Consider the following 27,215-nt stretch of genomic DNA (forward strand, 5'->3'; position numbering starts at 1 on the left):
TAGTCTTTTATAAAACTTCCCAATTAATTAGTAAAAGATGGCTTATTTTTAAGAGTCTTAAACATTGGTCACTATTTAAACAAGACATTCTAAAAAAAAGCAATCACATAATAGTTTATAGTCATTTACAAATGGATGGTATACATTTAGATACAGAGGTAGAAGTTCACTTTTACGTTTCACTAATACACATTTACCAAATTCAAGGCACGAAATAGTTTGCTTTACAAAAAAATACTGTAAAAATGTCATTTGCTGTTGTACAAGGTGAATAACTTTCAGAAGAATCTTTACACCCTTCCATCTGTACTCCAATAGTATAAGATTTTCTCCTCTCACTAATCATAGTTGGCACAAAAAAGGGGATTTTTTTAAGTTTAGAGGTTCCCATTTTTAGAAATGCTTTCTTTGCAGAGCTGCTATGTATCCTAGATAAAAGTCCACTCAAAGAAATGAAACACAGCAATCTCCCAAGGAAAGGGCACTTTCCATATGCAGCAAAATTCCTAGGTAGAAAATGCATGATTTTTTTTGGATAACTAGGTCTCCAAAATAACTGATACTTATGGAAAGATTTCAGAGATAAATTTTAAATATTCCGCTAACACCTTAGTCATTATGACTTGAAGAAAGAGACCTGGTCATCTTATTCTAACAATCAAACATCATTTAATTCAAACTGATGGAGATTTCAAAATTCCATTTCAAAAAAGCTATACATACAAACACCACGAAAGAGCCATACAGGCTTTGTGAAACTGAAACAGAAAACATGAGAAAACATAGCACTATCAGTCCTCGAAGTTGCAAGGGTGTCAACTGGCTAGAGTTTAATGACAAGAATTAATAAACTCTATGGGAATTAAGAAAAACCACACATGTGAAACACACTGTAGTAATCATCTCTAGACTTTCTGATCATTAAAAAAAATAATGGTAGCCCAGAGACGGCACACAGTGCTTGTCTAAAAGAATAGACTGGTTTTAGGGTTCTGCCTAAAAAGGACCCCGCTGGCAACAACTTGACCTCACTTTTGCTGATCACGTTTTCCAAGTACTCTAGTCGGTTAATTTACACTTTATTTATTTATTTATTTATTTATTTATTTATTTATTTTAAAAAAGTTGATTTTTAAAAAAGTCAACACGGATTTAGAATCCAGAGAATGTCAGTAATGCTGACGTGCACTGAACTGAAACATCTTGATCATCTTCTGAGAGAAATGATGTTCCATACAAAAAAATTCTTAGATTCCATTTTTTGCTTCATTATTGTTTGTGGCTTGTTTTCTTTGAGCAATAAAAGGGTACATACACTTGTCCGCTCCTAGAAACCGATACATGCACACAACTGCTTCGAAAGGGAGGATGCTGAAAAGGAAAGCCACAGTTGTTAGCAAATGTGAGATGTTAACTAAGCCCTGGGGATGGATATGGAAAGCCTGGACCTCAGAGGGACCCCTCAGTTACCTCTTCATAAAAGTCACGATGTACATGAGGCGTGGGGTGCAGATCATGGGTTGGTCTGTGAGGATGGCCCTCATGGCTTGCTGGACACAGTAATCAGGCTTCAGAGGCGGCAGAAAAGGCTCAATTTCCTTCCTGAAAGTTATATAATTAAAAAATACAATTAAGAAGGAGCACAAAATAGGCAAGATTGAAAACACTTATCACGATATTAACAGTGATGTTACTTTAGTGACAGGTTTTGAGTCCACTTTGTTTACTTCATTGTGCTTTTCTGCCTTTTCTAAATTTTCCTGCTCTGAACAGGCTTAGTCTGGAAAACAAGTTTTAAGAAAAGGCAAAATTGGTCTGCTCTTCTGTAGTGAGTCGTTTTAAAAATGGCTCAAGAGATATTTCAAATTACTTTTCTATTTTTTACCTTTTAACATAAAAAGGAGAGGGTATTTGGCATAACAAACACTAAACCCAACCAAGATGTCAAACTTTTGGTATTCAGCATGGTTCAAATGATGGTGTGTAAACACTGGCATAGCCTTTCTGAGTGAAGTAAAAATCCGCTACATATTCTTTCCCAGATGCCTGAATAGGGAGAAGCCAGGGTATTTTCTCTAGGGCTCTCTGATGTGAAGTGCATTGAGACATCTACCTTCAGCTGAATTCAATAAGTTGAAATACCCTACGTGTTGAAATTACGTGTTGAAATACCCTAATGATATAATTTATTCCTTTTACTTTTCTTTGTCCCACCACAACTTTGGACACCTGTTGTGATGCTAAATAAGAAACAGAGCTCCTCAGACCCCAGCAACTGATTTCTAATACATAAGAGGGAAAAACCATGGGCACACACGCGCGCGCACACACACAGAGGAAAGGAGGAGTCAGCCTGAGACTGCAGTGACTCAAATCACCTTCCACCTATTTCACTGCTTGGTCAATTTCAGGACGTGACCAACAGGGGACTTGTTCAGTTATCTTCCTTTGCCTTTCAAATTCATCCAAGCAAAGATTTTAAAGTAGGCATGTCTTCACAAGTACCTTCTTAATGATTCATGGTGGTGTTTATTTTGCTTAGCTCAAGTCAGATGCAACTTGACGTTTATATTCCCATAGGCCTCCTCTCAAAGTGGGTGGGTATTTTGTTTTATGTCTAGTAAACTAAATGGTTTCTTCTCATTCTGTCAGAGTGAATCTAGCTACATACACTCTCTGCAGAAAGGAAGCCCCCAAATTTGGAGTGTAACACTTCTGTGGCATTGACATTCCAATCCTAGTATTAAAGAAATAAAATACTTCCTAAGGAAGTGGCTTCTAAGGAAAATCTTGAGCATCTAAGTTTTCTTCTTGAAGATGCAGAGAAGCCATGTTATGTCTGATGCTTTCAGACTGACTTCTGCAAGGTGACACCACTGTGGCACCAGATCCTTGCTTGTTAATCTTATTCACCTCAATTTTACAAAGCCTTTGACCAATGAAAACTACAGGATGACTGTCAAATAACAGTCTAAGTACAAGGCTATGTCTGAGGATCCAATCTCACATATTCTCCCAGTATGGAAAGATGATTTTTAAAACAGCTTTTTTATCAGTAATATAGGTTCTCACTGACCTGATTCGGCAGCCTCTGAACATGCCCGTGTCGACCAGGTAAGGGCAGACCAACGTTGTTTTAATTCCATCCTTTTCAGCAGCCTTTAACTCGTGGCTCAGGGATTCATGGAAACCCACAACTCCAAATTTACTGGCACAGTAATCCTGAGTTAGAGGGAGAGAGAAAGGCAATGTTCTAAGTACAGACACAGATCCCAGACCTAACTCAAGCTTTCTCCCTGGCCTATTACTCTGGTTACATGTTTGCTACAAGAGGTTACAGGTGACTGAGCAAAGAAAAGGAAAGCATTTTAAAGGACAGATATCTGATGTGGTTCAGTGCAGAAATAATATTTTCAAAGCAACAGCAAAAACAGATGAACACTTTTTGCCACATCAACGAAGTATCATATTACTTTGGGGAAGTTACCGCAAAGGACTCCATGAAAGCCAATGAGCTGGGGTTAAAAATGGAGAGGTTCACTTTGAAGTGTCTGGAAAATTTACAAATGGCCTCTTGTTCAGCAAAGGAAACTGAAAAACAGTTTGTTTAAATTAATTCTAAGAGAACAAAGGCAAGTCTAGATTAGGTTATAAGTTGTTATGATCTGTTTTTCTTCTTAGGGTGAAGTGCAAATGAAAATGATAACTATACCTTGTGAACTTAAACTAGAACTTAACCTAAGGAAACATGGGATAACAAGAAGATTCTCCATTATCCAACTTTAAATTTAGCAATGGGGCTTTGTAGAATGTAGAAGCCATCTATTCTATGTCGTTTTGCGTATTTTTTTTCTGTTTTTTCCTTTAGTGTATTTGTTTGGGGTGATGCTTTCAGTGTTAACATTACAGCTACCAACAGGACAAACAGCACGGAATAATACACATACATACGCTTTATAAGCGTATAATTCGAATATGGTGAAGAACAGGGTTTGAGTAGGGCCAGTTGCACAAACTTACAATGCAGGCCCCCTCACATCTGCCATAACCATCTCATCTGATGAGCTGACACAAGACAGAGAGCTCACTTTTGGCAAGTTGACCAAAACAGAAGGTCAACCTTTAGCCTCATTTATCCGCTCCCTGTGACGCTGCCACGGCCCTCCACGGCTTCATTCTTGACCCTCTGTCTCCCCACCGTCATCAAGCAAAACTGCTAATGGGAATGAGCTCACGGAGGACCAGCACAGTGCCTTCTCTCCCCGCTGCTGTGAGGTCACACTAGATGGTCCTGTGACACCCAGGTTGGGGGCTTTCAGAAACCTCCAAGCAGCAGCTACTCTTCTTAGGATTTGGGGGTATTTTTCAGGAGATAAAAGTGACTGAATGAAGGGATCGCTTTGTAGCTGACAAACCTCGACTCCAGCGGTACTGAACAATCCCAAGGAACTTGCAACTGTCACGATATGACCGTGATTAATCTCCAGCATCGTAGGAAGAAAAGCCTTCGTAGTCTGAAAGAAAAGTGAGGTGCAGGTTTCAGAACTGACATTAAGAGTTTCATCTAGCCCTGGCTGGCGTGACTCAGTGGGTTGAGCAGCGGCTTGCGAACCGAAAGGTCGCCAGTTTGATTCTTGGTCAGGGCACAATCCTCAGCTGTGGGCCAGATCCCCAGTTTTGGGGACAGGCAATAGGCAATCGATCCATGTTTCTCTCTTTCTTTCTCCCTTCCTTCCCTGCCTTCTAGAAATGAATAAAATCTTTTTTTAAAAAAGTTTCATCTAAAACCCAACCCAAAGTCACAGAACAAAATTTTACATTTATCAAAAAGAGAAGGTCATTTAAGTGTCTGGTTAACCTTGAAGGATGTCACTGGCATGGCAGGACTCTTAACAGCCATGACCAACAAGACTGTAAGACCAGGCCCTTTGGGGACAATGTCCAGATGAAAAGAAAGCTGTCAGTATAAGACTCTTTATCACCTTTCAAGTGATAGTTATCTGTTAATCGAAATGATTCCCAGAAATACTTTTATGCTCACGACACTTGATTGCAGCTATCTCATGGTCTGTGAGGGGCCTCTGGCATCCGCACAAACAGAGCCTTGTATTAATGTTTTTCTAATAGATACATCAAAAATGATAAACCCATGAATGAAGGGATGTCCCCGCATCATCTTCCAGCATGCAGAGCTTTACTGCCACAGTGCACTAACAGGAGGTAAAGTATTTTGGTATGTAAAATAAACTGGGTAAAAGTACAAAATCATTTTAATGAAAACTGTGTCATAATGCTAACTCTGCACTGACAAAACCTTCTGAATGACCACACTCCGCTGTGGGCTGTGCTGCACAGTGACTTGCCCTCAGAGGCAGGTGACTGGCCAGTCAGTGCAGCAGAGCACATGGCACAGATTCCAGGACAGCGGACTCAGGCGACATTGATTTCTTACTCACTAAATTCTCTTCTCCCTCCAGCTCTATTGCCTTCAAGATACAAGGCTGTATTTTTTTTTTAAATTACTTCAAATTGCTTAAGATGATCTATGAACTACTCTACCAGGCTCCCAACAGTTTTATAACCTGCTTCTTAAAAGAAAGCAGCAAAGAGCAATCTGTCTACTGTTGAGTTATAGCCCATTGCCAACACAGCTTCCCATGATTTATGAAGTTAAAAAACCCAAATGCTATACAATGGACTTTAAGAAGAGCTGCATTCCCTTCTCAGAGGATTTCCTGGCTAAGGGATCACTGAATTTTTGCATAAATATCTAACTTGTTATGATAATTTTTGCATGTTCAAGATCAAAAGGTCATTCCACGAATTCTGAAGTTTTTCCATGTTCCAATACCTGGCATATACAATTGCCAAGTGAATCTTAGGGACATACCCTCAGGTCTTCGCTAGTCTGACTCCTGACCAGTATGCAATACCCCTTACCTCCCAACTCAGACCCCATTTGTCCAGGCCTCTGTTGTCACCTATGTCACGCTTATTCTCACCTATAAGGATTTACCCGTGAATTCTTCTCTTCTCCGACAATCTACCCCTAATGCCCTCCTATGTATTTCAAAGTGTAATGTTCATCACAGATTTACATACCCTCTTATGTTTGAAAGTGCTTATGTCACTGGAGTTTCCCAATACTTCTCTATCAAAAGTAGTCATGGAGTTACATTTTATCTAATATTATTCTATTCACCTTGACTTTGTCCATATTTAAGACTTACAGTTGGTGCTATTCACTGTAACATGTTTTATGGTATTTTAATATTGATTGTTTTCATTTGTCTGGCTGCCCTCGACTAGGCTAGAAGATACAGACTCAACTGTCAAGGGAGAATTACTGCACTGTGACGGGACCGTGGAAAAAAGTGATCTGTACTCCTCCTGTATGTCACAGACCAGCCGCAGTGCTCCATGTACAAGAGACACACATTTCAGCTTGATTTTATTTCTCTGTAGTAAGTGGGAATGGTTAAGGTAATTATGATAGTAATTATGATTTTGGTCTGCTTGATAGCCAAAAAAAGGCAAACTGTGGTACTTGTGGTTATTACAGGTTCACCGTTAGGCTATATAGCTTACATACGGCCATTATATCACAGAACTGCAATAAAGTAACATTGCAAAGCTGCTTATATATTCCAATCTAAACTAGAAAACCTATCCTTAAATAATGAAGTCTGTAAGTGTTCTTTTAAGTATCCCATTATGATTGTCTCCAGATTAGCTAAAAAGTATAAAATTTATTTTTGATGTTATTCAGAAACCATTTTTAAGTATTAAAAGTTTGCTTAGTTTTAAACAATAAGCATAGATTTAGTATGAAGGGCGCTATTTTTGAGTTCTTAAGTATAAGAACTCAAGGTTATATCTCAAGAAATTACACACAATATAAAACACCAATAGGAATATGCTACTTGGTGCCCTCACTGTGACTACCACATGGCAGCGTCCCCCTAACTTTGCCTGCCGGCCGGCTCTGACTAAAAAACACAGGTGCCCAGTGGGCTGGCTCTAATGACTCCCCATATTCACGTGCCACAGTGTTGCTGGCAACTCCTAAATGACTGATCCAGTTCCCAGCACCATATTAAACTAGATGAGAGAGGATTAACAAATTCCTAGGTTTTTAAAATTTAATTTGTTGCAAGTTTCTGAAACTTATGAATGTCCCCTCCCCTGAAATTAGTCTGGTGGCATTAACTTATTTATTTAACAAGCGTTTCTTGAACGCCTACTGCATGCAGGTTCTATATTCTGATCAGGCCAGCGATGGGCAAAACAACAGCGGGTCCTCTTCCCACCTATGCAGAATTTGCACTCACCAGCACTTAACTGTGTTAAACCAGAACATCAAATATAAAGCAGTCCTAGTTTATCCTTCACAAAAGCAGGGTCTTATGGCTGCATATTCTATTAAAAAATGTCGTTTGGGCTTCTTCCTTTTGCACCCTCTCCAAAGTAGTTCAGAGGGACACTTAAGCTCCTGGTTTTGTATGTAAAGGAGAAACAAAAGAATCCTAACATGGCTAAGTGACAAATCTTTTCCAATGGTGGGATGTAAAGATATTTTTCAGGGAAATGTGCCTCACTTTAAGAAGCTAGTAAAGTGTAACATAGGTTTGTTTGTTTTAATCTGAAGATTTCTTTTGAGAGGGAGGGGTTAGTTTAGAAAAAATTAGTGTCAGATCAATGTTTGTTTAAAATATGTTATTTCTTGCCTAATCAGAGACAGATCTGGCCTGTATGAATGAAATCCAATGTGTCAATTATATTTTCTCATTCCGAGACAAAGGCCTATATCCTTTATTTAGAGAGGCTTACCAATTACAGGTCTAATACTATGATTACTGCAACAACTACATACAATGTTGGGAAAAACTACGTACCGAGGAAGGTGAGAGGTGGAGTAAGCACCCAAGGCCACAGATGGCCTCAGAGCCCAGCACTGGCTGGTGTGGCTCACTGTACTGAGTGCTGGCCTGTGATCCAAAGGGTCATCAGTTCAATTCCCAGTCAGGGCACATGCCTGGGTTACAGGCCAGGTCCCCAGTAGGGGGTGCTCCAGAGGCAACCACACATTGATGTTTCTCTCCCTTTCTCCCCCCCTTCTCCTCTGTCTAAAAATAAATAAATAAAATCTTTAAAAAAAAAAGAAAAGAAAAGAGAAAGGAACCCAGACTGCTTGTCTTTCAAAGAAGTGTGTCAAACACTCAGCTCCTACTATGTGCTGAGCAAAGGCCAGCCTGGGACAAGAGCATTCACATAGGGACCACTCAGGTTTCTTTTTAAACCTGAGTTTCCAGGGCTCACCCTGGAGCCTGATCCACGTGACTGAGCACTAAGGCTGTTAATCATTTTCTTTGCTGCCTGAATGGAGGTGAGCAATTACTGCTCATGCATTATTTCCACAACCAAACTCCTGCCTTATGTCTGGAGCACATTACCAAATAAACTTTGATCAACACGAATTCTATCCATTACTTTACAAGAAAAATGCTATGAGTGGCCAGAAAGCATCACACTTTCAGGAATTTTCCCAAGTAACCTGACTAGTTTTCTTTTCTAATTACTCTGGCCCTCAACAGTCTGGTAGATGACATCTGAGATAGCACAGCATATTCCGTCCTTGACACAGTCTGACAGCACACAGAAATCTGGCACTTCGTAATGAATTATTAATGTGCGCAAATACTGTAGCATGTATGAGACGGGGACCAGCAAAAGGTGAAGTGCTAGTTGCCATGACACCAGTCAGTTCAAGCTAAGGCTTGTAATCTTTCACTCTGTCTCAAAGAGTCTTTAGTAGAACGTGAAGGACAAATCTGAAGCACACACCCAAACCGTGTAAGTATAAATTCATGGCTGTGCTGCCATTGGTGAATCTGAGCGGCGTGGCTCAGGCAGCTCACTGAACACTCAACTGCTGTGATTTCTGCCCTATAGGGATGGATTATGTGGCTTGGGAGCTAGCACCTGGTAAAGGGAACTCTAAAGGAAGTACAGGTTTGGCTGGTGCCAATGGTGGTTGGAAAGGTTGGCTAGATGCTTAACCTAAGTCAGAGAGAGCACTCCACCACTATGTCCTCTTACTCAAACGTGTATGAAACAGAGGACACCCAGTACCTCATCAGGAAAATAGGGTTGACTCTTGATCTTGATCTCAAAGTCAGTAACCAATGTACACTAATTGGTCTGCTCAGTGAAGAGAATTTAGAGTTGGAATGGACCTAGGGATTATCTTACCTCGAAAACTCTTAATAATAAATAGCCCCTGGCTAAAAAGTGTGGAGCTATACCTTTGATTACCCATGATTAACTTTCCTCACAAGACTCCAGTACCACAGTCTGCCACCAGCTGACAGGGTTGCTATGTGACTTAAAAGAAAACAGAAGGAAAAGGGACATTCACATGGACACTGACATTCCTACAAAACATACTTAACAAGTCTAGTATCTCCATAGCTCCTCAGGGGTCCTCTTCAAAGAATCAGGCACTTAGAACCAGGCACTTTGAAAGATAATTGTAAAGGTCATATTTATAATATAAACAAGAACTTCTTGAACAGAAGTGTGACTGGATATAGACATGACATGTCATATCTCGAGAAATCTTTGAATGTTAGGTTTACGCCAAATTAACTTCCCGCAGCCCCAGCCGTCCGGATTGCTCCTGGCGCACTAATGACAGGCTGCAGCACAGAGCCTGCGGCGGCACTGTCAGGACAAATTAGCCTACGGTTAAACGAGAGGGAACGTGAAGAAATGTGGTATCCGGCAAACTCTGACTTTTGAAACTGTGAGACTGATGGCATTTTAAAGATGCAGGTAAGACGCCCAGAATGTGTTCTCCGTATTTGCTAGCAAGTCCAAGTTAATGGGTACGAAGAGGAAAGTGAAGTTAGTTTCTCACAGCAGGAAAAGGCCTCATACTGTATGTTTGTGCATTTGTGCATTTTCACAACTGTTCTGTGGTCAATTCAAGGAAAGGCATATTTTAAGAGAACTGTTTTAAAGTGTTCATCTCTCATCTGAATGTTCAAGAAACAGAGCAGACTTTCTAAAGATCCATAAATCATATTACAATGGGACGATTAACACCATCAGCACTTATAGTACAGTTTTCTGATGAATGTTTAAAGGTTTTTAGAATCTCCAAATAACAGCAATACATACAATTAAGAATTATACAATCAAGACTTCACTGAACAAAGAACATCTAACTGGACATCCTTAGGGTGCCCACCTCCCCAAGTGGTTCAACAATGCTCCCTGGGGTGTGTTGCTGCTTCTGTCTATGTTGCTACCAGAGTAGTTATTTTTGTCAGAATCACAAAGGACCACGCTGCTTATTTACAAGGCTAAAATGACATCTGGTGGCACTCTTTGCTGAAAACTCAGATCCTGCTCCTGAAAAACTATGATTCAACAGTACCAACTATTGAAGGTGCTGAAAATGTAGTGAACTGTGTTACAAAGGTTACCAGGATAAATTATTAGCATGTTCAGACACTAAAAAATGGTGACATACTTCCAACCTAACCTGGGGAAAAAAACCTATGGTTAAAGGTATACTCTTCAAGCTGTAGATTTAAGGATATCTGCTTAATGAATATACTGACCACCAAATTTTAGACATTTTACCTTAATGTAGAAAATGCTACTTGAAATTTTTCATTACCAAATTATTTTCAGTTAAGAAGTAAAACCTGAATTTATATATGCTACTAATATACTGATTTGAAGTATTTTAGATGCATTAAACAGCAAAAAATCTGAAATTTACGTAACTGGATCCTGGCTTTTTTCTCTTTCCTATGTAGGTGTGTTTATAGATAGAGAGGGACAAATTGTGCAATAGAGCCCCAAGATACTGAAGCCTGGAACTGTTCTTTCTGTCTTAACAAAAAGTTCATCAAAGTCTCCATCAGACTGACACAAGATGTTCTGTCTTTAGCTATTGAGGAGGGACGCGAGAAGATGTCGTAATCATCGAACTCGTACATCTACTGGCCTTTTTTTGTGTTGAGGCTTCAGGATTAGCTTCACGTTTGCAGGCAGGAGTTAATCTTTAACATACATGCACAAGCCCACTCCTCGAGCTGCCCTGCAACCAAGAAGCTAATAAAAGAGCGCTGCTTTTCAAACCAACACCTAGATGATGACACCACGAGTTATTCAGCAAAAATAAGTGCTTTATTGACTTCCCCTGCCGCTGCTGGAGCATGAGGTGAATCTACCCCAAGGCAGAGACTCGGATATCAACATTTCCTTATGTGCTACACAGAAATACCAAAAAACAAGGTGACTTAAAACTCACACCGTTTGCAAAGTACACTGGCCTTTGGAGTCCAGACACCACATGGTCCCGAACGCCAATCGCTTAACCTTCCTTGATACTTGACCCCTCGACTTAACTCATTTGTGAGATGAGAAGGAGATCTCCAAGTCTCTTAGCTCAAAAATGTTATGATGACTTATATCCAATAATTCTTTCTTCAATTCCTGCCATGCTTTCAAAATACAAGTTGTAACACTGAGGTATTACTTGCATAAGACTCTCGTAAATGACTCAGTAAGGTATCAGCCCATTAGTGTCAGCATCTGGTGAGCAGTAAAAATATCTGTTCATCAAACATGCATACGGTGTCATGCCTGTGCCTTCAAATAATGCAACTCGAATTCATGCATCTTCCATATCAAAAAATTACAAATTATCTGCAAAACAATCATCGCCTTTCTGTGTTGTGTTTTAGCCAATGGAAGCCTGGTGTGTTAAAAGAAACTATGAATGCTCAGCACTGTTTCTGAAAGGCTGTTTTCCCTGACCCTCCCCCTGGCTGCGTCCCAGATGATCAAAGGAGTGTTCCAGGATCTCCCTCAAGCTCGGGCCCCTCCTCCTATTTAATAACTCTTTATAGAATAATGAAAATAACCCACAAAATTGCAGCCAAATCGTTGGCTGAACAACAGGTTGTCATTAATCCCCTTGCTTTGCCCCATACTCAAATCACATCTCAGAAATTGTAATAAAGACAGATCTTCCAAAGGGCAGAGGTTTTGTTCTGCTCTAGTGACTGGTAACCACTTCCATGAGGCATGAACGTGTGCGCACAGGCCTGCCCCTGCTCGGGCCATCTGAAGTGGCAGGGCCCTTCCCCGCCCCGCCCCCTCCCACCGCCCAGCCCAGCACCGCACCCGTGATCACCTTCCACCATCCCTTATGTTTCGTATGTGTAAACAGTTCAAATTCTTCTCTGCTTTATAGTTTTCTTATGGGGGGGGGGTCTTTTTAAAACAATTAAAATCTTAACCTAAATGAAAGAAATGTAATCAAAAGTTTACTCCTGAAAACTTAGTTTATTCTCAAGGATGCATTATCACAACTTAGAATTTACTCTCTATGTATGAGGGTCTATAAAGTACCTATACTGTATTAGGCATGTCAAGTAAATTTAAGAATTACAGAAATCACCTTTTCTATAAATCAGTGGTTCTCAAACTTTGCTACACATGGAATCACCTAAGGGAGGTTTTAACTTCTGAGGTCCAAGCTGCATTCCAGGCTTCTTATACCAGGGAGGGAATGAGGCATCGACAGGCAACATTCCCTGGGCAACCCCAATATGGAGCCAAGATTGAGAACCCATGTTCTAGAAGAGGACCTCAATCCCAGCACCACCAACATTTTGGGCTGGGTAATTCTGTCGCAGGAGCTGTCTCGTGCATTGCAGAATGTTTAGCAGCATCTCTGGCCTCTACCCACTAGACGTCAGTAACAAACGGTCCCCCCTACCCGATCCCTGCCCTCCCCGGCTGACCAGCAAAAATGTCTTTAGAAGTTGCCAAATGCCCAAGGGAGAAATAGCCTCCAGGAAACCCCTCTCTAGAAGGAACATACACATTAGCAAATCAAACCCCATATCATCTTGCAATGGTTTTTTCCTAAGCTCTAATTCTCACATTGTTAATGACACTTCTGTAGGTTTGGAAAACGTTCTGGACTTAGAAAAAAAAATAACAACTTAAAATTGGGCTCAAACACCCATCACTTTTAGTTTACGTGTCAATACCTTCAAACCACCACTCCACTACTAAATTAAGAAATACCTTCCAGCCACACCTTTAATAAATGTATCCTCATAGGCAAAAAAGGAAGAAAAGGAAAAAAAATCTCTTTGAAGGACAATAATGCCAACTACATGTCAGGGGTCAAGAGTGAAGGAGTGGGGCTCTAACAGCGAGGCCCCTCCCTCCTCTCACTTATTTCCAGGCAGCTATTTGGTCCTGGGCAGGAAGAATGGGACAATTCAGTGCACTATCTTGACTCTGTGCCTGATGCTCATGGCTTTGGAAACTCCGTCCTGGGCACAGTGACCAAGGGGAATAGTGACAAGAAAGCACCTGGACTCTTCCTTTTAGACACTGGACTGGAACCCAAATCAAAGAATTAAATTCCACCTAGGGTGGACCCCAGAGAGCATGGTCTGCCATTTTCCCAGGCTACAACATTCCTAAAGGTTTAGCTGACGAGCTCAGGAGGGAAAAAAAGGGATGAGGAGGGAGAATCTTGAGAAAGTGGGAAGGAAAATAAGTATCTGAGAACAGTGCCTCTTCAAACTTTGATGTGAATCGATCACCTGGGACCTGAATCAAACACAGATTCTGACCCAGTAGGTCTGGGAGGGGATGGAGTCTTCCTTCTAATGGGTGGCCATCTGGGTAATGCTTCTGCTCTGGACCACAGGCTGAGCATCAAGTTCTAGTGTGAGCGAGAGAATCTGTCCATTCCAAACCTTGCATGGTTTCAGATCAATTTCTCCTACAAACTCAGCAAAATAGGCAGACTGACCTCTCTGCTCTCTATCCCACTGGTGTTCTTCACACTAGGATTTTAGGGGTTGGCAAGGCTCTTGCTCCACTCCCCACAGCCTTCTCTCAATAATGTGTATCAAATGAAAGCCGGCCAAGTCAAAGCCAGAAGCCCCTGAGCTCTGAGGCACAACTGTGGGAGTCTACAGGCTGTATGCATATTTGCCTTGGGCCCATGTTTACTAGTTAGCAGGCCCCTCTGCTGCGTTCTGTAAATGTTTGTGTCTCCCTCTAAATTCATGTTGAAACCTAATTCGCAAGGAGATAGTATTAGGAGGTGCGGCTTTTGGAGGTGATCAGGTCCCTCTGCTGGAGCCCTCATGAATGGGATTAGTGCCCTTACAAGAGACCCAGAGAGCGCTCTCCCCTTCGCCATGTGAGATTGCAGCCAAGACAGCTGTCTCTGAACCAGGAAGTGGGTCCTCACCAGACACCAAATCTGCCAGAGCCTTGATCTTGGACTAACTTACAGAACTGTGAGAAATAAATTTCTTTTGTTTATAAGTCACCCAGCCTATGGTATTCTGTTATAGCAGCCTGAGCAGACTCAGACATTCCTGTCCACATTAGAACAAGCTTTCAAAACAAGACCTAGAAGCCTTCAAAATCATTTCCCCTCGTCCACAGAAGCTTTGAAGGCTTACCTTTCAAGACAGGAAATACAGACTCTTTTAGCCTCAGCACTTATCTTTTTCATTTTTCACATCTGCCTTTCTGAAGCTTTCATGCTTTGGTAAACCTGTGAGAAAACCCTGCCTAGGAAAAAATTACCCCTTTGAAAAACCTGATGCTCAGCAATAAGTTTGGACACCATCGGCCAGCCAACACTGTACAATATTGGAAAACCATGATTAGCATTTTCAAAGGCAAAGCTTATGGAGTTATCTGGAATTCTGATCTTATAAGATTATTATATAACAGAATAAAGGTTTTATATTTTCCTGGAGATAATAAGCTTAAAAATAAAACTAAACTAAAACCATGCTGTTACTGACATTTTGGTACCGAGTTTCAATATTTGTAAGAGCTTTGTTCAGCCAGCCCTTGTAAAAGAGCCCTTTTTATTCACAACTTTTCACATCTAGTTTGTCAATGTTGACATGCACACGAGAAGGAGGAGGAAGGAAGCTGGCTGAGCACGGATGTACCGCACTATTTTCGATGAATATTACAGAAAGTCACAGAAAAACACATTAATTGGGATTTGGTAATAAAATTCTAGCATGGTATTCGTTCTGTAGTCTACAATGTTTACATGCTTGTCTAGTTTATGGAACAAACTTTCTGGGGATATTAAGCTACACTTAATTAGCCATTGCTAAACTAACCATGCTAGTAAAAAAAAAAAAAACAACCCTCAATATTTGATGGTAGATTTTTACATTATACAACAGGACAAAAGCATAAGTGACTCACAGGCAAACCTAGGTGCTTTGAACATGTAGCCCACGTAAATACAGCAGTTCCTCAAATAACGTCGCTTCATTTGACATCATTTTATTAACATTGATGAGATGCCTTAAGAACTTAACTTTTGTTTACATCAATTAGCCTATGGTAAAGGTGGTTTTATGTTGTTTCGCTTAAAGTCACAGAAACTGCTGATGTAAGTAAGGACTTTCTGTACTTTGTAAAGGTCCCAAACTAAAGCCCTAGGGTGAGGGTCTGTGTCCTTGTTTCTTCCTTCCCCAGGGGTGACCTTAGACAAGTCCAATAACCTGTCTTGTTTTGTTTCCTCATCCATAGAAATGGGGATAAGCTCTACTGAATTCAGAAGAGTGTGCATGAAAGGGCTTTGTAAACAATTTAAGTGCTATACAAAAGTAGAGGAAGTACTTTTTTCACACAAGATTCATTAAGCATATATTTAGAGGCTATTTTATTTACAAGTGCTACCTATTTTTGGTTATGTTGTTTTTTCAAGTCCCTGCAATTCCTGGTTCTTGCGAGGTATGACTCCCAGCTTCCCTGCCCTCCACAGAGCCTCAGACCACACTTCCGGTGAAACCCCATCCTGACCACTAGAAGCAGCCTCAAAAACACAATGCTGGGGAGTTGCTCAGCCACCTCTTCCCCAGAACCCTAGGTGGTGCTAGGAAACACCAAACACTTTCCCATAACATCCTTTTCTAGTCCTTTTCTTTAGTCTTGTTTTACTAAGACCAGAAAACAACTGTTTTAAAATATAAATTACAATGCTTGATGGAGAAGTGCCCAGCAAGTGTAAAAATACTAACAGGACAGAACTATTTTTTATATCTGCTGTTTCCTCTTTCCCAAAAGATAGCAGAACTAGGTTGTTTTAAAAAAAATCTTTGAGAAATCAGTTGGGGGTTACATCTTAATTACAGTTTGCAGGTGGGAAAATTCAGGCTTTGAATTCTAAATTTCACTTATCCTCAAAATACCCATTACTTACATAAGTTACGCCACACGTTTTCCCAGTTACAGTAATTTGGGAAGTGTTACTTTGCGCCCCATTGTTTAGAATCACACTAAGAGGCTGAACTATATTAATATTCAAAAATTCCAGTACTAAGCTATTTGAAGGAAAAGCAAGAAATTCAAATTTAATGCAAGTGGCAGATGAGAAACACTGTGGTTTCCCCAGACCAAAAATTGCTTATATTCGTAATGTTAACACCATTGCCACCTTCTACACAGCTTTGTGTGATCTTTGAAAGTTTCACAGACCAAGTAATGTTTTGTTTCCAATTGTGAAGTCATTGTAAGCGGCTTGTCAGTTGGGCTAATTTGACAGCACTCAAGGCTGCGGCAGTAATTGCCCCTACTTGTTAAATATTCTAGCAGCATTTGCTGAAGTGTTGAAAGTTTTATGATCATTATGAGAGGATATTCAATTTTTCCCCCCTTGGTTCACTTAATTCTACTTTCAGAGCATTTAGAAAAATGGTCCCTGACAGGTGTGAACTTGAGTTTGAGAACTGACAAAATAAAAAGGATAAAGGAATTCAGGAATAGGCCATGTAGTGTTAAGATCAAGTAAAAGATGTTAGCGTTCCTGTTGTTGAAAGCACCCCTTCTAGGGCTGAGATGGCTCAAGCCTTTGTAAACTGAGATCCAGGTGACTGGAAGTAGCTGGCCAAGTGTGTCAGGATAAGCGTGATGCGATCCTAAGGCCATACTCTGACAACCTCCATTCTGAACAGGGGTGTCTAATAGAGTGTTAGGTCACAACACAGGGAGGACCCCTCAGGCTGCCCTATTATGGGGACCAGCTGTGTGCTCTGTCTATATATATTCTCAAAGAAAGAATGAAAATATTCCATCCTCCAAGTTATTTTCCAGGTATGCTTTCAAGGGGTCTGAACCTAAAAGGAGTGTTTAGGTCAGTTAATGGAAACTATAGAAGATGTTAGTTCTTTTAATATCTATGATAGCAACTTCTGGGATAAAAAATCACTAATTAAACCAAGAAAGGTTTAACACATTTTTATCCAATCCCTAGACTTCAAGGTTTAAAACACTGGATTTAACCCATTCAGTGGCAGCAGGGAATTGTTTCTTATTTCTTAAGGACTATCAAAGTTTGTCACACTTCAAAGATTAGCTACAAAAGGCCCTTTATCTTGGGAAAATTAGTGTCTGTAGAAGGAAATAAGATACAAATCCACCCTGCCAGTACACCCCCTAGTGGAATTTCAGCATAGTACAATCCGGGGGGGTCCCAACATATCCTGGGTATCAAGAACGTAGCACAGCTGGGACGGACCGTCTCAGGTCCAGAGGATGTGATGGCACCACAGCCAGGAGCCCTCGCGTTCACCCCTCACTGAACACCCCGGACAAGCGCACACACACACCTGCACACCTGCCCATGCGGACAGCTATCTGGATTACATGGAGGCAAACTGGCTATTTACCATAGTTGAAAAAGCTTAATTGTAGTTTCCAAGACACAGAGGTTCTAGATGAATATGCTATTAATATCCCTTACCTCAAGAAAAACTTAAAAAGGGGTTTCCTACTTAAAAATGTATTCTAACTCCCAAGTGAGGTCATTAAGACTGCTTGAAAGTAGTTTTCTGGTTGCCACATCTTAAAAGATATAGTCAAATTATTAAATTCAGTTCCCTTGAAAATCTCAAGAATGATAAGGGTAAAAACAAAGAGAGCTGAGAGAATATGGGCAGCTGAGCATTTAGCCACCGGGTTTGCAGCGCCTCTCCAGGTCAGGGGCCACCTCCTGCAGCGAGTGGGGAAGGGGGGCTGCAGGCAGCATCCAGGCCGTCTTTTGGGAAAAGCTACTCCATCGGTGTTAGCATGAGCACAGGTTAAAGAATGCTTCCACTTTGACATGTTCTACAGATTAATTTCTACCTGGTCAGATAATGGCTAACGCCCTGGATGTAGAAATAACCAGGGAGAAAAGAAACAAATACCAACTTTGCTTCCAGGAATTGAGATGAATAGCACATAATCCAATGAGAGGGCATTCTCTGAACCAGGAATTTGAGATAATTCAACAAGGACTGACCCTTAACATATAAAGATTCTAGTTAATCAACATGAAAACATTTTGATTGTGTTTGATTTTCTTTCCCAGGAGTAGGGATACATTTTATCTGAACTATTTAACTTTGTCTCCCAATAAGACAGGACTCAAACGGCAGAACTGGTGAGTGGCCACAGCTCCTTCAGGGCACAGCGAGGTATCCATTCCTGCTGGACCTCATTTAGGGCACATCAGGGAATATTTAGGTGATGAGCTTGAAGGCAGGTGGAAATCGGCCTGGGGAGGTCTAAGCTGCAGTGTGAATGAACCTGAACTTCATGCTGTGAACACAATGGTCAAGCAAGGGTTTGGGGTAGGTTCTAGTCAGTATAACTTTTAAACAGGCAAACCATAAACCAAGTCTGCTTAGATAACCCTAGGCTGTAGAGCAATGAATGGAAACAGGGAAAGATGTTAGGAGACTCTTTCCAGAGGTGATGGAAGCATATAGGTGGAAGCAGGAGCAGAAAGGAGGGATCAAAGTACATGTAAGCAACAGAGCAGCCAGGATTTGGTGACCCATGCGTATGTGCAGGATGGACAGTTAAAGATACTGCTTATGTCTCCAAACCTGGTACTGGCCACACCTGGGAATTCAAGAAGGGGCTAACAAGGGGTAGTTCAGTTTTGAGACTTGCTGATATTCAGGTACGTGTGGAACAGACAAGATAGTTGTGTGAACTTGGGAACTGCCACAGAAAGCAGTTGAAGCCATTGAAATAAATCGATTATCCAGTTAGAAGTGCACAGCGAGAAGAGGTTCGAACATGCAATGCTGAAGAGTCACTGCATTGTGGATGCAGGGAGGCCAAGAGGAGCAACAGGAGGAGAAGCAGGAGAAGCTGCGCTTATCATGGAAGCTAAAGCAAGGAGTTTCAAAGAGATGGTCAACAGGGTCATATCCAGCAGAAAGATCAAGTTATGCATTGGATTTGGCAACGAGGGGAGCACTGTTATTTTTTCCTATGACACTGGTTACTTAGTAATGTCTTCTATACAACTGAGATAACCAGACACAGATGAGAACCTATTATCAAAGATGGGGAGATTTTTCTAGGACAGTCCCCTGCTCACACCAGCTATGTAAAACTGATACTGTATCATGTCATAGATGTTGATTTCTAGTAGCAACAGACATGAGCCCAGCATGTAATTTATCAAATACTGACACTCAAAGTTCAATGAGCATGTGCTTATTTTGTATTAGGAAGGAAGGCCATGACACGACTTCGTTAGGTACACAGTCCCAGGTACTCAAGTAGTTACTATCTAAAGAGATGTTTTACTCAGCTTTTAACTGACCACAAGAATTAGTAAGACAGAGTAGGCTTATCCCACATCAATTTACAGTTCAGTTCAAGAATAAAAAGTCTTTATTTCTAAAGCTCAAACATTTGATTTTTATGCATATATTTATTTAATAACAGAAGCCAGTCCTAGTACAGACTTTAAAAGAAGCCTTGAGCACTGGCTGGTGTAGCTCAGTGGATTGAGTGCCGCCCTGAGAAACGAAAAATCACCGGCTGATTCCCAGTCAAGGCACAGGCCTGGGTTGTGGGCCAGGACCCCATTTGCGGGGGTGCAAGAGGAAACTGCTCGGTATATCTCACATATCGATGTTTCCCTCCCCTTTCTTCCTCCCTTTCCCTTTCTCTAAAAATAAATAAATAAAATCTTAAAAAAAATAAAATAAAAGAGGCCCTGAATTGCAAGTTTTTAGGAGTTATCCTAAAACAGGAAAACACTGTTCTATAAAAATATATAGTCTAACAATTTTTATAAAAAACTCTTAATATCATGGTTTGGAAGAGGAAGCATTGGCTATATAATTTTATATGAACACTTTAGAAAAATTTTTTTTTAAATAAAATCTAAATCTAAAAGGCCTGGAACAAAACTAGGTTTTTCTAACCAGAGAACAGAGAATTACAGTATTTGAGATTAAAATCTAGTAAATCACAAAAAAATCTTGAACATTAATGATTAGGAACCATTCATGAGATATTAGGTACTAATGTCGTTAAGTGCTACATTACTCAGATCTACTGGTGGGCTTTTACTTTTCCTGGATGGATTTTAACTAAATAGACTTTAGACATTTGGATATAGATAAATGCCAAATTCAGTAATTAGTATTTTAAAACTGTGAAACCTTTTAAGTTAAGTGGTCTATTAATTAACTACCAATTATCTTGTCTGACTACCATATCAATAGAAGTAAATTACTGACTAGCTATTTGACAGATTTAGTCCTTTGCAATGCAAAATTTTTTCAGAACATAAAAGGCCTGCAGCTAAATGCTTTTGCTTCCCCCTTTTGGTTAATCAGGGATCAATGTGCTGCTCACACTGACAGGCCTCATGACTTTACCTGTTAGAAACAGCGAGCTAAGATTCCACTCCTCTTAAGAAATAACAAGCAAAGCCATGTTAATGTTCTGGGAAAAACATGGGTTTGCAGTTCCTGTGTGGAGCCCAACTTTCCCATTTCAAGGAAGAAGAGGGAGATATTTTCAAGCTTTTGCATGTCACAGAAGCACGGAGAGCCTAAGGTTTCTGTGATTATGGCGAACAAAGCACACTGATTGTATACATTCTCTCCATGGTTTTGTCCTCACTATGAGTGGTGCACAACAGATTATGCTGACTAGAACCTGCCCCAAATCTATTGCTTCTTAACTGGTGACCAAGAGAAGGTTCCTAGGAGAGCTGGTGATAGGAGAATACAGGAGGATTAAGAATCACAGCAGACTGGGGGGCTGTGCAGAATAATGCCAAATACGGTAAAAACTGCCAACATGCATGGAGAGAGCAAGAAGCAAGGAAAGAGTTAGAGTAGGAGTCCTCCCCTTGAGGCCAGTCACTGGGAAGTAGGAGTGGTTGCCAGACATTCAGCTCGAGCTTAATTCAAATTGGTATATCCACGCCAGCCTTCTCAAAGTCGCTAGCCTTGCACCACTAAGCAGACGTAATACACTACAGTAAAAATGAGCAGACAGGTAGGGCAGGGAGAACGGAAAAATTGTGTAGGAAAACAAAAGATACAATAATGTGAGCCAGCCCAACTCTGAAATCTCATCAGTATCACCCAGCTTAAATTAGTCTAGCACAATGTTTACCTTTTGAAATTTCAGAAGATAGACCCATTTGAACGTTCTCTGAATAGGTTATCTTCTAAATATTCAAGCAGAAGCCTTGCTGTTATTATCAGACATTTATTGAGTAATTTATGAGTAGAGATCTGTGCCAGGTGGGGGAAAACAAATAGATACAAACAATAAACTGCCTACAGACAGCTTGCCATCTACATCAGGGTTTCAGAGCACAAAGTATAAAAAGTTACATCAAAGAACACATACTGTGCTCCAAAGGATGGGAATGCCAACAAAGGCTGCAAGAGATTGATGGCAAGAAGAGAAAAAGCCTCGATGAGTCATTTAAGTGTAGCTTCATAAGAAAACAAAAGGTTGGACAGGATGATCTCTAAGGACTCTTGCAGGTCTAATATGCAAAAATGCCAGAAAAGGGCTGGAGTGGGGAGGGAAGGTTACAGGAAGAACTTGAGCTAGGCCTTCAAAGGTAGACAGAGTGGGGGAAACGGGCCTTCTAGCAACAGTGTGAGGAATGGTTTGGAAATAGCAACATCTACAGCTTTTTGGTGGATGCTCATGTGACACCCACATGGTTTTCCATTTCGCTGCATGTGTCTTTAACTCTGGGCCAGAACTGTATACTATTGATCATTCTATGGAAACAGACAACAGCTGCTACTTAAAAGTCTGGCTCAAGACAATCTGTTCAAATTACCAAACAAGTCTTTGCTCAGCTGATCTACTTTTTAAAAATTTGTGTCAACTTCTTTTATCCACCTGGATACAGGAGAAAGACATACTGGTTATTTTTCTGGCCAGGGAACAGCACATGCCAACACTGCACACCTCTGAACAGTTACCACAAACATTTCCCCAAGAGGACTACTGGAAGGGAAGCTGAATTCAGGTGGTTTTTAGGCCATGTAAACCCCCGCCTCCCAAAAAATTACTGTGAAAATTATAGTAAGTCTTCTTTTACATTTTAGTTGCTATGTCTCAACTTCTCAAAAGGGTTTTAAGTCTTGGCAAGTAGTTAAATATTCCAACTCGAAAATGAATTTTCTGACTCAGTATTGAAAATAAATTCTTAAGTTTAGATGCTTGGGGGAAAAACAGCTGGAGAATTCAGGAGCCTCCCATATTTTAATATGAAGTGACGTCATTCCTGACAAGGCTTCCAAGAACTCCCTAAATTGTGTAGTTAAGCAACATCTCAAAGCCAAAAGGCGTTTGGGAAGGTGATTTGTTTCTTCTTGCTGTATAGATTCAACTCCTCAATAATTTTGCTATTGGAGATTAATTTTCTCCTTAGTTAGATAATAGCCTGATGTTTAAGGTACAAATACATTAATTGATGTGCATTTTCAAAGCTAAAGCTATGGATTTTCTGTGCTGAACACATTCTAAATAAGCTCTCATTTGATAGGACGTTTAGAAAAGAGAAGCTGCTTTCCTCTTATAAGTATTTAATTGCAGGTCATATGGGAATTCTTTAAAAATCTGGTTCCATTTGAAATTGTTTACAATTCAGCAAAATAATCATGCAAAAAAAGTAGGCAAGATGGTTAAACTTTAGAGTACTCTGTGTAGGTAAATGTTTCTAGTTTGGAAACCGCGCATCATCCCAGTCAAATGTTATTGGAAAAGACCAGTCCTGGTGTCTACAGCTCATAACTAGCTTACCAATGGCTGAGTATCTGTTTAAGGATAAATAAGTTGACTGAAATCACTGCAGGTTTCTATGGCAGCTTCACACTTATTATCTTCAAGTAAGAAAACTTCAGTTCACCTGCAAATTATGTACATCTTTTATTTCAAATGGTGAATGTTTTATTCAGAATTATAAACACACAAGATTCTTGATAAGCTGTATTGTCCAGTTTGTTCAGTCGTACTGGTCTTTCCTTGTCTGACCCCGCTTCCCTTCTTCACCTGCCACCTATTCTTGTGGACCCCAAGGCAGCAAGGACTTTTATATATTCCCCACCCACACTGCACCCAATACACACACACACACGCACCCCTATGCACACATACAAGCACACTTAAATCCCCCCAAACTATCTGGTAATCTCTTTCCTCCTTTAAAACATGATAATTAATTCATGTTGTTTATATGTTCATTTCTAGAGGTTTGGAAATGAATTAAATAAACTTCATGAGTTTGAAAATAAAACATATAAACTTCTTCCAGAATCAGAAAAATGGTTTGATGTTCAAGGAGCAACATTTGAATAAGCACTTCTAAAACCAGGTTAAGTTTTTAAGCAGTTGCTAAAAAATTAATGCGGTTTATTGTGACCTATTTAGGAGAAACAGTTCTTTGTTGTGTTCGATTAGAAAGCTAATCTGCCTTTGGAAAAACAAAACAAAACATACCACCCTCCCCCCTTACCCTTTCTTTATCAGACCCTACCAGCCTACAAAAGTAAAGGGGAAACATTATGGAGGAAGAAAAGCATAGAGTGGGTCAACAATGTGCAGTTACAGGGAGAGTTTCACACCTCTCATTGCTGAATCAATTCAGCAGAAAACCTGAGGTTAGTTTTGTCCCCAGAGCAGTAGAAAACCATTCCTCTCATCCTTAGTTGCTATAGTAGCTCTCCTGTTCTAACCATCATCTAGAAGCTGATGTGATTTAAGTCCCTGGTCCACCAGATCTCACAGTCCTCCTGCCCCCTATATAGTGACTTTGCTCCTATCATGGTCCTAAGGTGACTTCTGTTCTAAGAGAGGCATCTTCTAAGCTGAGATGCACTCCAATGGAACAATGCCACAGACCCTGAGATGGTCAATGTATGTTAAGTGTCTGCCAGGGTGGCCTGACCGCTCCCAATGGACCACAAATGCTGATCTCAGACTCTTTGGCACTTCCCAAAATGTGGCTGAGCAGTAATTTGGAAGCCTAAACTCTGACTTTAGGAATTCATAAGACCAACTGATGTTTTACAAACTCAACAGAAAGTAAAATAAACAAACCCAGGATTTTATGCTTCCTCTTGTTATTTTTATGGCAGTCTTTCAAACTAGTTCAAAATGTTCAGTTCTCTACCCTCTCAAGAAATACTGAATTGGGGGCGGGGGGGAGAGCAAACAGCTATTTAATAGTAACTGGTGTACGATGTAATTCACCATGGGGAATAGTGAGTTAGAAGGGAGCTTTGTGGAGAAATGTGCAGGTGGCTTTCAGGCTGGTACTGAAGTCTCTCTCCTTCCCAAGCTTCTCATTGAGGAGGGCCCAGAAATGAAAATAAGGATGTTTATATTTACCCAGAAGTGTGCGTGGCAATTGACCATCATGGTTCTCTCAATGAGCTCATCAGGACATTCCAGGAGGTGATGCCCAGAGACCACACCGGCATTATTGACCAGGACTGAGACCTCGCCAACCTCCTTGCGGACCCTTTCAGCCGTCAGGTAGACATTCTCCCTCTTTCCCACATCACAGGTGTAGGTAAAAACCTGCAGGTTACAGTGGGGCAGAATTTCTTCCTCACCATTCCCAGCTGTCCTCAGAAGTCCAGATGAGCCAGGGGGAAAAAAATGCAACAGGGGGTGGGGGGTTGCAAAATGTAAGTCACATGGTAATCAGTAGGACAAAGATCACACAAAACAAAAATACTACAGTGAGCTTCAAATTTCTAACACTGTGAGGCTTGCCAGTGACTGAACTTACAGCTGCCTTCCTCCCCTAGAAGTCTTGGGGAATTACAGCAATTTGCTGGAGAACTTTGCTTAGGGGAAAATCATGTAACTGTGACAAGCTCAATACCTCATGGGATCAGCTTCCTGGAGCTAAAGACACCTGGAAAGAACTGATCTCAGCCCAGAGAGTTAACACCCCTCCTCCCAAATACACACACTACACACTCATTTTGGGGGGGAAAAGTGGCCAGAAGTAGCTTTTACTCTCTAATATGAGCATCCTCAAAATGGAAACTCACCTCAAGGCTCACAAATTAAAATTGTAATTAATAATCTGAATTCATTCAAAGCCAAGAAATGAGCCTAAAGTTTTTCATAAAAAGAGGTCACACTGGTGTGTTCTAACCAGCATCACACAAATCAAGTTCACAGGTAAAATATACCATTTTATCTCACAAGAACTCAATTAAAAAAAATCAAAATCTCTTCCCTGGAAAACAAATACCACTATCTCTTAGGTTTTGGCAAGGAAGCACAAAAACCTGTATTTGGTGCCCTACAAACCACGGTTGAAGATGTAACATTTTTAACCTTTGATTTTCTGACCTAAAAGGCCAGTGCCAATAATTTTGGCGACAAACAATCATTACGGGATAGGAGTGGTACCAGAGTTAATCTTTCCTGTATAGTTCATTGTTTTCCCTGGAAACAAAAAATTTTGTCAAAAACCAAGAGCGATTATCAAATTTCCTGGACGAATACTTATGGTTGCTTATGGTCCCCGCTTTGATTTATTTTTTAAAGTCTCAGATTCAGGCCAATTCATAAATATACAAAAATGCAGATTTCCTGAGGTTACCAAAAACATGGAATAAATTTACAAAAAGGCTTAAATCCTTCAAGCACTTTGCCTTAAGAGGTAGAGCGTCTTACAATCAGGCTAAGTATGTAACTGAAGTACTTATCTCTGGTGAAACAATGTAATTATTTTCTCCTGGTTGAAGTTATAGGAAATCAGTGCTGCCTCTAGTCTAAGAGGTTCAGACCATATTAACATATATACGTGCACCCATCGATTCTGAGGACAACTTCCCAGACAAGTTTCCCATCGCAAAGACCATGGAGGCATTTCTTTAGGATTCAAACCTGTGAAAACAAGTACCCTCTGCCTCCCTTGATCACAGAGGGCTTAGGAAACCCCACAGTCGTCCCCAAAGAGACAGGACCTCCCTTACGAAGAGGGTTTGGCACACTTTCTCCCCTTCTAAAACAGAAAGATCATGTTCCTTTATCGGGGAAAATCCACTCGCAGAAGTCCAAGTCGGTGTGGGGAGTGGTTCTCTTCCTCGAGATCTGGCTGACCGTGACAGTGGGGTACCGGGGCCCTCCCGAGTGGGCGCGGGGGCGGGGAGGGGCTTGACCCAACAATGCTCAGGCGCAGGTCCGAGTTACCTTGCAGCGCCGCGGCGTCAGCCGCCTCCAGGTCGCGGTAGATGTGGCGCACCATGCCCGCCGTCTCCTCGTTGCTCTGAGTGTTGATGTCCCAGAGAACCAGCAGCGCCCGGCGCCGGGCAAACTCGAGGGCAAAAAGGCGGCCCAGGCCGCTGCCGGCGCCCGTGATCAGGCACACCTGGCCCGCCACACTCTTCTCCTTGGGCCGCACCAGCCAGCGCGCTGCGGCCAGCACGAACGCCCAGAGCACTTTGAAAGTGACCACGAAGAACTCCACCACGATGTTCATCGCGAAGCCCGAGGCAACGCACAAGCCCAGCGCCCGCGCCCACCCCGAGCCGGACAGCCCGGCTTCCCGCCCCGGGGCGTCTGTAACAGCGGCCGATACTAGAAGGCTGCGTCCTGCGCCTGTCCCCGAGGTGTCCGCCGGGGTGGAGTGCGCGGGGCCACTCCCGCCCGGGCTCGGCGCAGTGGCCCCGGGCTGTGCCCGCTGCGGCGGCTGCCCGGCTCGGCGCCTCCTGCCGGCGGCCGCCTGCCCGTCCGGGAGCGCCCTCCTGGCCGGCGGGTCCCGCTGCTGCGGCGGTGACAGCCGCGAATTAGGCGGCGCGCGCTGCCCTCATGGCCAAGCTGCC

General features: G+C 41.5%; 1 protein-coding gene across 1 annotated transcript; it reads right to left on the reverse strand.

Annotated features, from left to right (window-relative positions):
- Positions 1-27,048, reverse strand: RDH10 (retinol dehydrogenase 10). The gene is made up of 6 exons (XM_054595003.1): positions 26,584-27,048; positions 24,757-24,992; positions 4,416-4,514; positions 3,077-3,222; positions 1,471-1,602; positions 1-1,371 (listed from the first exon to the last, which is right to left on the reverse strand). Exons 1-6 carry the CDS (start codon positions 26,870-26,872, stop codon positions 1,248-1,250), a joined length of 1,026 nt encoding a protein of 341 aa, XP_054450978.1. The 5' UTR covers positions 26,873-27,048; the 3' UTR covers positions 1-1,247.
- Between the last annotated feature and the right edge of the window lie 167 nt (positions 27,049-27,215).

Source organism: Pteronotus mesoamericanus, unplaced genomic scaffold, assembly GCF_021234165.1.
Source record: "Pteronotus mesoamericanus isolate MK-2021 breed Mesoamerican mustached bat unplaced genomic scaffold, CSHL_Meso_final scaffold_54, whole genome shotgun sequence".
Taxonomy (NCBI): domain Eukaryota; kingdom Metazoa; phylum Chordata; class Mammalia; order Chiroptera; family Mormoopidae; genus Pteronotus; species Pteronotus mesoamericanus.